Source organism: Apis mellifera, linkage group LG10, assembly GCF_003254395.2.
Source record: "Apis mellifera strain DH4 linkage group LG10, Amel_HAv3.1, whole genome shotgun sequence".
Lineage (NCBI taxonomy): Eukaryota > Metazoa > Arthropoda > Insecta > Hymenoptera > Apidae > Apis > Apis mellifera.
In genome coordinates, this window is record NC_037647.1 from 3215034 (window position 1) to 3229486 (window position 14453).

The following is a 14453-nucleotide window of genomic DNA, read 5'->3' on the forward strand; positions in this document are numbered from 1 at the left end:
ATTGCAATAGCCATTACTATTCCATATTATTTCAAGATATAGAAAAGAAGATTACAATATATGATTTGAGAATCATTATATTTCTCGCTATTTGAAATATAGTATTTCATTCATATATGGATGTTTGCTCAGGAATATTTTTTGATAATTTTTAATTATCAATAAATAAAAAAATAACATTGAAAATAATATACATTATGTACAAAACATAATATATATCTTTATTTACAAGTATCGACAAGTATTTACAAGTTTAATTTATCTGCAATTTAGATTCATTTTCATCCAATATGAAATCATCGTTCTTTTGCGGTAAACTATCGAATAGTTGTATCTCGTACACAGGTTTCCCATTTTCACTGATCCAAATACTTCCATTCTGGGCGCATCTTAGCACATAAACTAATCCGTGTGCAATACTGAGCATTCTAATATAAAAAAATATTTTAATTGATTGTATATTATAATATTTTAATAAAAAAAATAAGAGTTCTTAAATTTCTCCATTTTTTGAAACACTTTTGGAGAGACAAATTCTAAATAGAGAGAATAATATCAAAAAATAAAAAAATTTAAATGAAAAAATGAAATTAAAAATTAGAAAATCAATAAATGAAAATATATTCTAATTAAAATATGTGCTAAATATTCTTCTATATTAAAATACCTTCTAAAATACTTCTGTATTACATCATCATGTGGGATGTTCTCTAAATTTTTCACATCAATAATTTGAGGAAGTTCAGGGCACATGACTAATATTTTTACTCCAGTTCTTTTATAATGATATGGTTGCTGCAAAATCAAACTTATTATTACTATTAAAATTATCAATATTAAAATTTCATATAATTTGATTGCATCAAATCTTTGTAATAAATAAATATAACTATTAATTAACTGAACTAGCAAAGTATTGATATAGACATAAAATTGAATCAGGAATAATTTAACATCTGAGAGAAAATACATAATTATGCTTGTAAAATATCATTCAAAGTCTTGGAAAATTGAGAATAAAATTTTAGAAACTTGAGAATGATGTTTCCCTGTGAAAAACTTACCGCAAAAGAACGACTGAAGCTAACCACAGCATGTTTCGTGGCTGAGTATACTGGTAGTTGAGGTGCAGCATAGAGACCAGCCAAAGATGATATGTTTACTATAGCACCTCCTTTGCCTCCAAGATCCTTTTGCATTTGTTGGATTCCTAGAAGCGTTGCACGTATCACTGAAGTCTAAACAAAATGTTCTCAATTAATGAATTGCGATCATAAAGATATTTTTACATATCATATCTTAAAAAAATGAATATGTGCTTTATTTAATCTTTTTGATATAACATTTTGGATTGCATCGCAAAAAATGTTGTAATCAAAAAATAATATTTTTGCTTACCACATTTACGTCAATAGTTTTCATGAAATCAGTTTCGTTCGTTACATCAGCATTATTTACTAGAATTTCTAATCCACCAAGTGCCTTCACAGCTTTTTTAAACGTATCTATTAATAAAAAAAAAATTAATATTTCAAATATATATATATTTATATATAATATTACATTATTACAAAAATAGATCACTATTGTATAATAAACATATATTTACTTATTAAAATATAAAATATTAACTTTGCAGTTAAATTTTGTAATACTTTATTTTAATAAAAATAGTTTTTAAATATAGATTATAAAAATTCTTGGATTGGATTATTGTTAAATTTATAAATGATGTCCTTTGATTAAGATATTAATTTTAAAAATAAGTGACATCAATATTAAATTTTGATATGGAATTTTTTTATTAATATTATACCTATAAATTTTATTGTTTCTACAATTCTTATTTTTATTGTTCTTTGGATAGATATTTATCTATAGTTTTTATTTCTTATCGTGGTAGGTCTTGAGTTTTTTAATTTATCTAATTTTAGATTTATAAAATTATATTTTATAAAATATACCATCGAATTCAGAATTGTTTGCAATGTTACAATGGTAGAATATAGTACGGTTGCGTCCAAATTCCTTATTTAATATATCCACTGTTTCCTTGCCTGATTCTTCGGCATCTATCATCGCTATTATCTAAAATCATTTTTCATAGATTAGCATATTCCTGTATTAAATTATTTAAATGTTTCATAAACATTTTTTATTTATATATTTTACATCCTCGTATGAAACATTTTATTCTAAATTCTAGATGTACTATTTTATGCAAATTAATCTATGAATTTAAAAATATATTTTCTCGTTTATTTTATCAATTACTTACAGATGCTCCATTTCTCAGCAATTCTCTGCTAATAGTCAAACCTAACCCACTTGCCACTCCTGTTATGATAACTCTTTTATCTTTGATCTGCATTTTTTTTTTATATTACCTTTTTCTTCCTAAAAAAAGTAGAAATCTTAATAATAAATAAACATAAAAAATCTTTCGATACGTTTAATTTTTGTATACACTTTTTCTATTTGTTGTACACTTCGATGACACTTTCTCTTTTTTTAAAAGATACAATCTTATATTTTATTAATTATACACTTTAAATAATATAAATAACTTTTTTATTATTTTACCTAAAAATATATTTTATTTTTCCAATTGATCGATTTAATATCTGATATGTTAAATTTGGAACTTTCATGGAACAATTTCGTATAATTTTTACTATTTTGATTCATTTACAAAGATAGAAATTAAAATTATGGAAGGATAAAATTATTATTGTTAAAGAGAAATGAGAGTCAAAGAGCGAAACTGTCAGAATTTTACGTCGCGATACATTATTGGAAGGTTTCTATCAAAGATGATAAGAAAGAAACTTGCTGCTTTCATGTCATGATCTTCGACCTATTTTGCGTCATAATGATTAGCGAAAATATTTTCCATTATCTGTGCAAATTTTCATTACAGCACATGCTATTTTGATCTGTTATTGGCTAAAAAATTATTGAATTAGTGTTGCGTTGATTAGTTTTTCTGTCCTTTTTTCGTTTTAGATAAATTATTGTATAATTATAATTTGATAATCATTTCTCTCATTTTCGCTTCATATTAGTTTAATATTTAATATTAAAGCCTTTTTGTTATGTTAACATGTTAAGTTTTTATAATTTTATATAAGTTAAAATTTAATATTTATTTTAAATTATTCTTGTTTTATATCTTCAAGTTCGATTATACATAAAATATAATTGAATGTGCGTTGAAGAATTAAAAATTATCGAGTAATTTTGACGAGAGTTTTGTATAAATAAAAGATTTAATGAAAATATAATAGGATTGATGTCTTGGAACAAAATTTTTGGATCTTGGACATTAAATAAGTCTTTTTATTTTTTCGATATTAAATTAGATTATATGTTAACATCGAAAAGAATTTTTTATTATTTTTTTATTACATCGTTATCATAAATATTAATAATCGCATAATCAACTTACAAAATTTTTTGAATAATCAATCTCGGGATACGTATTTCAATGATTTTATTATAGAAGAAAAAATATATATAAAATGTTATTTTGTTTTTTTTTTGGATATAGAGACAGTTAATAACAAAATTTATTTTAATAAAAAACAATAATACAAAATGATTAACAATTAATAATTATATTTCTAACATTTTTTATTGTACATAAAATAATTTTTCTTTTACTATAACTATGATTTTATAAGGAGACCTTTATAATTGAAGCTCTATTTTTTTCAATGGAGGGAATTCAACAGCATAAGGTTGTTTACCTTCTTTACAAACCCATACAGCTTCATTTTTGCCTTTCTCGATAAGTTTTACCATGGCATTTCCAACATGTTCTGGCCTAAAAAATAACATATAATGAATATAAAAAATATTGATAATATTATTCATATTAAATAGTTTTATCAATCAATATTTATTTTCGTTTATATGATATTTTTATCATTGTATCACATTTTATCTTATCATATCTTATATTTTTTTTTTTCAAAATTTTTTATTTGAATCTATAAGAAAATTTTCAATAATAAATCGAGTATCTTTTAAAGCCTATTTGATTCTCTCAATATAAATTATTTAAAAAAAAAAATTCTCAGGAAAAAATATAATAAATAATTGAATAAGTATTGTTGGAAGAAGTATATTATTATAAGTAAAATACTAATAATAGTTCTTTTTTTTTTTGTACAAAAACTTTCAAATTGTTTATGTAATATTTAAAATTTCACTTACGTTTGCGGGATGTCTTTTCCTAAACAATTATAAAAATCATTTTGCGTGACAAAATCAAAAGATTTAGAAAGAGGATTCTCAAGTAAACTCGTAGTTGTAACACCAGGGCACATTATGAGAATGCGAATTCCAGTATTATTGTAGTATCTCTGAAATGATTGGAATAAATGTGTGAATTAATAGGAGAACGTTAAATTAAAGTAAATATTCTTTGATTTCTTATATCTTTGAGAAAAATTTTATCATATAATTAACTTTTGGAATATTTGAATTCGATTATCAATATAATTTTTATGATAACCTAATGATTATATTTATTGTTTTTAATTTTGCATCATTACATTAGATTAATTGAGTTCTTTTCTTTTCTTATTATAATCTCTACATTTAAAAAATAAAAATATATAAGTATAGTAAAAATAGATAGTTAATTTAATATTTCTCTTCGAAAATCCTTGCAAAATTGGAAAATCGAGATATTCAATCAAAATATTTATAAAATATTAAATATTATAATATCTAATTAATAAAATTTAGATCATAGATGTTAATCAATTAAAGAAAAAAATTTCAAGTTAGTTGGTTAGACAATTAGTTAAACAAATATTAGAAAATTGAATGTTTTCATAAGCAGATATATACCTATCTATTATCTATCTATCTATCTAGATATTTCATTTAATTATATTATTTGTAATTGACAAATTGTAATTAGTCCATTAAAAAATTAAATTAAAAATTTTCCATCTTATCTTTCGATTATTAATGTTCTAAAATATTTAATGTTTCTAAAATAATTAAGATAATTTAAATATATCTACCGCCAAAGAACGACTGAATGCCAATACAAAGTGTTTGCTAGCACAGTAAACAGGATTACTGTATATGATATCTAGAGCCACGATCGATGCAATATTTACTATAGTACCACCTTTACCACCTTTGAGTTTGCTCATATGATCAAAAGCGAGCAATGATCCTTGGATTACGCCACCCTAAAATTAAAAAAAAAAAAAAATTATGAAATAATCAGGAAATAATTTCGTTAGGAGATTATATTGATATTCATCAAATCTATAAAAATGATAGATCAATTAGGCTCGTTTCTTTTAAAGAGTAAATATGTATATTTAAATCAAACTTTTGTATTACGTGAAAATTTATAAAAGAAATTAAAATAATGTTTTTTGAATCTTTGTTTCTTTCCGAAAAATATAGATATTTTACTTACGACATTTATACACATAGTTTGCTCCCATTTTTTGTCGTTGTATATACCAGCATTGTTAATGACAATATCTAAGCCATTCAAATCGTTCACAACTTTTTTAAACACCGCTACAAAAATATAATTTTTAATGAATTAAATATTCAATAAAATATATTTTTTCATCGATGATCATTTCTAATCATTACTTTCATTTATATTAAGAATTTTTAAGAATATAAAACATCAGTTGAATATATTAATACTTTAGAATCATAATACTGTATAATTATTTTATACATTATCTTTTTCTATTAAATGAATCTCACTTTATTTTACTTTATTTTCAATGCAAAATTAAGTCGTTTATAATTCGATAATAAAATAAACTTTAATGCACACTTTTACATATTAATTTTTTTATTTATTTATTGAAAAAATGAAAAATTTACGTAAATATATAAATATTATATATAAATAGTATAATTTCTTTTTTGAAAAAAGAAAAAAACATATAAATAATATATTTTATGAAATTAAAATTAATTAAAACACAAAATACCTTCGAATTCATTAATGTTGCTCACATCACAAGCATAGAATATCGCCTTGCCCTTTCCAAATTCTTTTTCCAAATTATTTACCGTTTGTTGACCAGGAGAAGAGCTCAAATCGAGAAGAGCAACGCACTAAAAATTACATCAATAATTTTAACATTTAATATTTAGTGAAACATAATTTATTTGTGAACACTATATTTTCTGATATAATTTTTTTAAAAATAATTAACCTTTGCTCCATTTTCTAACAATCTTTTAGCATAGATTAAACCAAGTCCAACCGTTCCACCGGTGATCAAAGCTGTTTTGTTCTTGATATTGTCTGTCATGATCTATAAAAAAAAATTTTTGTTCGTATAGTAAAATTTTATATCTGAATAAATTTTAATTTTTAATATTCACTAATCAAAATTCATTAATCAAATTTCGTTAATCACATTTTTAAATATTTTTTCTTCTATTAAAATTATTATTATTATTGTGTGTTATTAAACGATCGTATAAAATCGAATCAAAATCTTTAGAAATTAACATTTCAATAATTGAATTAGAAAAAAAAAAAATAATGATTCAAAATTCAAAAAAAAAAATTATTTCATCCACTCACCAAGTTTGAATTTAAAATTTATGAAGTTTATTATGAATTTATTTTAAACAATTGGGAGATGTAAACAGTATCGTTCCTGATTGAGAAATGAACTGTTGCTATATGCGTACATTAAATTAAATATATATTTATAGACACTCATTTATATCTATATGTACATGAGTACGTATGACACGTGATACAAAATAAGATTTTTTTTTTAAAATAATTTTAGCGATGGAAAAAACTTGTATATATCTATAGATATACGTAATTTTTTAGAATCAAATGTATCAAATAATTGATAAATAAATAAACAGTAAAATATATTATTAATTATTATTTAATACATTTCATTTATTAATACTTTTGTAATTTTTTTTTTTGCAATCATTAGATACAAAAAAAATTACCAAATATTATCAAATATGAATTAATTATAAATTAAATATTATTAAAAAAAATTAATTATGAATTAAATATAAACAAATTATATATTAAATATAAATTATATTTTCCTTATTTTATTTAATAGATTATACTATGATTATAAATATATTTTATAATTTTTTGAGGATTTTGCTTGGGTCTAATAATATATTCGATCGAATTATTATCAATATTCTTTTAGTATTTTTAAAAATATTAAATTAATGAAGGATTGAAAGATTGGAGGAAAGATTAATATTTCAATCTTTTTGAGATTAGTAGAATAATAGATTTTCAATATAGATTATATATTGTTATATATAATAATTATAATATAATCTTTGTAAAATTATAATATTTTATATATATAAAACTGTAATATTATTATATTTTAATATTATATTACAGTCATATATAACTATACATATATATTATAATTTTCGTTATATAATGAATATCATTAACTTTAAAATTACTACATTGTTTATGCAAAGAAACTAATTATATTTATCTTTATTTAAATAAAATTTTACATATCTATGTATTCCATATAATAGAATATTCCATATATCCATATAATAGAATGATTCAATTATTGTTAAATATGAATATTAAATATATATTAATAATAATATGCTAATGTTAAATATAAATTACATTATATATTATTATTACATAAATTATATTTTTTAATTAAATATATTAATTAATTGAATAAATTAAATATAATTTTAAATATAATTTTTTATACTTATCTAGTTCAATTAATTACAATGATGTTCCGAGGATGAAGAAATTTCAGTAAATTTCAAAAAACTACGAAGAAAAGTTCAGAATAATAAAATGTTAAGAGAAAGAACAAAAATGAATTCAATAAAAAATAATAAAAATAATAGTAAAATATTTATTTTTTCAAATCTTTTCAAATAAAGAAATAAAATCTAAAAAATATATTTGATAATATCATATAATGTGAACGTTTCTGATATGATCACTAAAAATAAATTAATCTTTATTGATAAATGTTTTCAAATTAATAATTAATATAATTTATTGTATTTTATTATTATTATTATATAATATAATACACCACTTAGTAGTGATTGTTATTTAATTTTTTTTTATATTTAATGTTACATTTAATATTTAATATATAATTAGTACTTGTTATTGTTAATAATTATTATAATGTATTATATATTAATATATTTATATGTTTAATTTTATATATTAGAAAAATTTTCAAAATATAATTATATATATTTTATATATTTATATATTTATATATTTTTCAGATATCATTATGTGATTTTTATATTATTAATCTTGCAACATCATCAATATAATTATCTTATCATAAATTAAAAACTTAATTGAAATTTCCAATCGAATTTGTTATTTTGAAGCATTTGATTGAAAATATTTCTTCTGAAAATATTTTTTTTAAATTCAATAATATAAAGCAATTCGATTTATTTTATTTTATTATACAATAAATTTTCAATAATATGTTATAGAAATAAAATATAAAATATAAAATATTGAATATAAAATATTTTCAATCGCAAAAATCTCAATACTTCTTTAAGAAGATTCTGCATTAATTATGAATTATCAATTCAGATATAATTTTCAATTAAGAAAGGATAGTTTATTGATTTTTATGAATTTTTAATAAACATTAAATATTGATTTAATATATAAAAATATATAATAATAGATAAAATCATTTAATATTGATTTGAATTTTTCACAAATAATAAATTAATAAATGTATAATATGTAAGTTATAAATTCTCAATTAAATTAATAACAAATTGATAATTAATATTTTTTTTAAACCAGATTTATCTCTGATTTCATTTATATAGAGACTTTTAAAGTAGTATAACTAGGAAATTCGACTGCATAAGGAGGTTGATTATTTTCGATAACGAATATTGCGCCATTCGCCCCCTGCTCGATTAATTGGATAATGGCACTTGCCACGTGTTCTGGCCTGTTAACAAATATTATTATATTTAAATAAAATTGAATAATATTTAAATTAACATTTATGAATATTAATTTGAACTTACATTATTAGAAACTTATTGAAAATATTAATTCAATATGCAATTTTTAGTATTAATATCTTTGAATTATAATATTTTTTATTTTTTTTCTACATTTCAATTATTTTAAAAATACTACGATATATAATTATCATATTTTAAATGAAATTATTATTAATAATTAACATAAATTTAACATTTTTTTAAATTTCGTCTTTTAATTCTAATGAAAAAAATTATTTACGGTTGTTTTTGCATAGTGACCATCGCCATAGCCGCTGTTTCTTCGTCGAGAAGATCCATAGCATGTTCTTTGGTGGACATGAATCTGGCAGCCATAGCTGTGGTTGTTAATCCAGGACATATCGTCAACATGCGGATGCCAGTTTTTTCATAATAATGCTTTGGTTTTTTTTTAAAAAAGAACTATTTTAATATTTCAAGGTAAAAATTTTAAATTTATATAATTTTAAAAATAGATAGTTAAAATTTGATGTCATATTTTTTTCTCTCTAAAAAATATTTATATCTTGAAAACAGAGAAAAAAATGTTTATTTTTTTTCTATTTTCTTTCAAGATTAAAATGATAATTTGTATTTTTTAAATATTTTTTCTTAATTTTTATATAATTATATTTCTAAGATAAATTGGGTATATTAAATTCTTATCTTCATATCGTTTTAGTAAAACTCAAAATTCTAATTTTTCCCCAAGAATTGCTCTCATACAAGATTCATATATACGCGAATTTTCAAAAATTTATTTTTAATACAAATAGATAGAATTTTCATTCCATTTTTTACCTTCAATGATTGAGTGAATCCAACAATGGCGTACTGTGTTCCACCATAAATAGGCGCTATAGGGATACCTTCGAGACCAGCTACAGAAGACATGTTCACAATAATACCACCATTGCCACCCTTATATTTTCCCATTGTGTGCAAGCCTAAGATAGTTCCATAAACGATACCTTTCTATCAATAAAAAACAATTGGTAAATTTTTTGACATTTCTTGAATAAATAATATAATAATTTTGAATAATATAAAATACAATAATGATAAGTTTACTATTCTAAAATATTGACGTTGAGTCATATTATTACAAATTCATAAAGTGACAGTTTTTTTATTTTTCTTGGAAAAAATAAAGAATTCGTATTTTTTTTAAAATTGTTTTTTAAATTTACAATTTTTGATTAATATATAAAAATTTATGATGATTTATAAAAACACATAATTCTTTAATATTATTTATTTTCATTTTTGTTTTAACTATTTCGACAAGTCTCTTATATTTATATTTTATTATAATATTATTATAATATTATAATAATATGATAAAGAAATATCGGATTACTTACGTAGTTAATATCGACCATAATTTCCCAATCAGCATCATCCATAATACCCGCGATATTTACAAGAATGTTTAAAGTTTCATACGTATCAATAACCTTCTTGAACGATTCTGTACACAATGTTTTCATTGTATCTTATTATAGTTAACATTTAATCAAATAATATTAAATTATTTGAAATAATAAAATAAAGATAGTTGTTTAGCGTAAAGCGTTTAAGAGATAAATATAAATTGATGTTTGATTAGTAAAATTTTCAAATATTAGATATAGTACTTAAAAAAAAAAATTAATTATGTAATATTATTATCATGTTTTGAGAAGATATAACATAAATAAATATTTTTAAATATTTGTTATATAACAAACAAATGCTCCTTATATAATACATAATATACAATAAAATATTGTAATTACTTTAAATATTTATAATACCTAGTAGTATAGGCAAGTTTTGATATTCAAATTTTATTTCATGTTTTTAAAAATTCATATTTCATTATATATGTATACAAACTTTTTATGAGACATTTTCTTTAATGATAAATATATATATTTATATATATGTATTTTATACATATATATATGTATTTTAACATAATTAATTTTATCTTATATTAAACAAAAAAGATAAGAAAATTTGTTGATCAATTTAATATGAATATAATATGAATTATAAAATAATAATATATAAAATATAAAAATTAAACAAGTATGATATTTATAATGCATGAACATGAGATAATAATAATATGAGATAATATGATAAATAAGATAATGGGATTATTTGAATACTTGAAAGAATAAGTTGTACAAGAAAAATAAATTAAAAGTACTTTAAATTTCTTATTAATTTATAAATGATTTATCTAATCAAATTAAATTATTTTATATTGTTGTAAATGATAAATGTTTGCATGATAAAATGATGCAAACAAATAGACATTTGTATAAGTAAAAAATAATACATACTAAAAGAAAAATAGAAAAAAAAAATTAGTTCAAAATAGGAATGAAATAGAATATTATTAATAAAAAATAATTTTTAATGGCTTAAACTGTTTAAAGCATCATGTTATAGATCCAAGAAGATATCAAAACTTAATTTTTATAAAAAAATTACTATTTTAATTATAATTTAATTATTTTAATTTAGCTTATATTAATAGAAATTAAAATATTCGCCAAAAAAAATCTAGTATTATACAGAATATTAAAACAATAGAAAAATAAAAATTTACAATAATCTAAGTTAAAACTTTCAGCCAATATCATCTATTTATATCTATCTTAAATAAATAAATCTTCTTTCCTTCTGATCTCTTTTTAACTGATAGAAAAAGATCAAAGATCAAGGAAACATAAACGCGATCTTTGCATATTTTCTTTTATTTATTTAATTATCTTCAATTACCTTGAAATTGCTCGTTCTTTGATACATCACAGGCAATAAAAATAGCTCTATCCTTTCCAAACTCGTTGTTCAAATCTGCAGCTGCGCTCTCACCACCAGAATCGCTTAAATCCAACAGAGCCACAGCCTAAATCACATAAATGAAACTGAAGATAGAGACAATAATTAGATGAGGATAAAAGGATACATACAAGAAAAATATCTATTCAACTATACAATATTTTTCTGTCACAAATATTTATATTTCATCCAACTTTGAGATGAATATAAAATGAATATTTTTTTCTCATTACAAAGAACTTCTCATCATATTCGAAAATTCGTAATGTTAGAATATATACGAATCCAGCATAATTGAAAATTCAAAATTCAAGCAAATTAATATTCCAAATCTGTTGTACCTTCGCCCCATTTCGAAGTAGCTTACGAGCGGTGCAGAAGCCAATTCCGTTCGCACCACCGGTTACGATCGCGATCTTACCCTCGATGCTCATGATCGATCGCAGAAAAAGAAAATGGATGGCGGCCGGCCCTGTTTTTATTTCTTCCAGCTGGATAAGAACGGTGGTTTTCGTGGCGTGCACGCGCGAAGCCTCGCCTCGCGAATATATCCCACGACCGAGGACCTCCACGGCGACACGGAGGCGAAGGTGAAACACGAGAAATCGGGAATCAATCGTACGAGATTGAATGTCTCCCGCGGATAATCCGATGGGATAACGTGACCGCCGTAAACAGGATCGAATTTACGCCGATCGATGGAAAGTTGGGCGCGAGGTGGCACGGTATTAATGTTTATACGGATTTATTGAGTTACCGTGCAACGTTTTAGATCTCTGCTGTCCACGTGGCGACAGACAGTAATTTTGTATGATTGGAACAAAGATGGAAGAACGGAGGTGGATGGAGGTGAGAGGAATGGAATCGCGAAGGAAACGGGTTGATCGTTGATTTAATTAACGCGTTTTAGTTGTGTCGGTTTTATATTTATTAGAAATATAATTTTTCGTATCGTGAATACTCGAAATAACATACTTGTCGTATTTTCGTTTTTTTTTACGATTTAGATGAACATTTTTAAAATAGGGGGGTATTTTATATGGATTAATAATTTATATAAATAAAGTTGATTTTTAAGTGAGTAATATCATGGAAGAGATATTGAATAATATTCGAATAGAAATTAATTAGAAATATTATTTCAAATACAAATGGAAATTTACGGATTATTTATGGATTTGATTTCCTTTATGGAAATTTTTTTATTTTGAAGATATAATGCATAATTAATGAATAATAAGTAAAAAATTGATTATTACATTTTTTTTTTTTCGTTAGTATCAATCTAAAATTATATAAGAATGTTCGTATTTGAACATGTATATCTATACAATTTATACAGATTGCAAAAATTAAAAAAAAAAAAATGTAAAATATCATTTAAAATTTTAGTTACAAAATGTTTATGAAATCTTATTATTAATATTATTATTTATAACATAAATATCTAATAAGTCACGTATTTTATTACAATTATTAGATTTAAGAATTTAATTTTCATATTTACTATTTCATATCTATTTAATGATTTTGTTTATTACTATTTTTACGATAATTGATATCTTAATATACATATATATTGATTATACGTACTTATATTGATTATTTGTTTTTTTATTTATAAAAATTTAATTATGAAATGTATAATATATGGAAATTACAAAAAACTAATCTTTTATCTGGAAGATTAGAAATAAATTTGAAATGGAATAGAAATAAGAAATGATAAAATATTTAAAAATAAAAAAAAAATATTACTTGAAATTATTTCACTATATTGAAAACAATCATTTTTATCATATCAAGAAATTTTATGTGATTTATGTAAAAGTTATCAATGTGAAATTTTTAAATAGATATGATCAATCAAATTTGATTCAAATTCGAAAGTTCAAAAAATAATTGATTTATTTTTATATTTAATCTGTGATTAAGAGTGAAAAACTAGCGCCATCTCTAAAATGCCTTAAATGAGACAAATAGTAAAAGAAGAATACGAACTGACTGTTAGCGCCATCTCTTATGTATTTTTAAAAACATATTTGGCATTAGAAATGATTATTTATTCTTTCTTTTATCCTTTTCTAATTATTTGCTTTCCTTATATTTGTTTCCGTAGATATTCCAGAGATGGCGCTAGTTGTTCAATTTTTATTTATTTTCCTTATGTTTATTTCTTTAGGCGCTCCAGAGATGGCGCTAGTTGTTCAATTTTTATTTATTTTCCTTATGTTTATTTCTTTAGGCGCTCCAGAGATGGCGCTAGTTGTTCAATTTTTACTTATTTTCCTTATGTTTATTTCTTTAGGCGCTCCAGAGATGGCGCTAGTTGTTCAATTTTTACTTATTTTCCTTATGTTTATTTCTTTTGATGCTCCAGAGATGGCGCTAGTTGTTCAATTTTTACTTATTTTCCTTATGTTTATTTCTTTTGGCGCTCCAGAGATGGCGCTAGTTGTTCAATTTTTATCTCAAATTTTTTTTATTTTTATTTCTTTAAGTAGTTCAGAGATGGCGCTAGTTGTTCAATTTTTGTCGAATTTCTGTCCTTTACTCTCTAT

General features: G+C 21.9%; 1 protein-coding gene across 1 annotated transcript; it reads right to left on the reverse strand.

Annotated features, from left to right (window-relative positions):
- Positions 1 to 203: 203 nt before the first annotated feature.
- On the reverse strand, positions 204 to 12438 carry LOC724838. Its single transcript, XM_026443365.1, has 18 exons — positions 12234 to 12438; positions 11833 to 11959; positions 10422 to 10528; positions 9859 to 10032; positions 9299 to 9456; positions 8876 to 8999; positions 6216 to 6317; positions 5988 to 6114; positions 5450 to 5556; positions 5040 to 5213; positions 4219 to 4367; positions 3694 to 3826; positions 2279 to 2377; positions 1965 to 2088; positions 1399 to 1505; positions 1065 to 1238; positions 668 to 795; positions 204 to 428 (listed from the first exon to the last, which is right to left on the reverse strand). Exons 1-18 carry the CDS (start codon positions 12324 to 12326, stop codon positions 254 to 256), a joined length of 2382 nt encoding a protein of 793 aa, XP_026299150.1. The 5' UTR covers positions 12327 to 12438; the 3' UTR covers positions 204 to 253.
- Positions 12439 to 14453: the final 2015 nt, after the last annotated feature.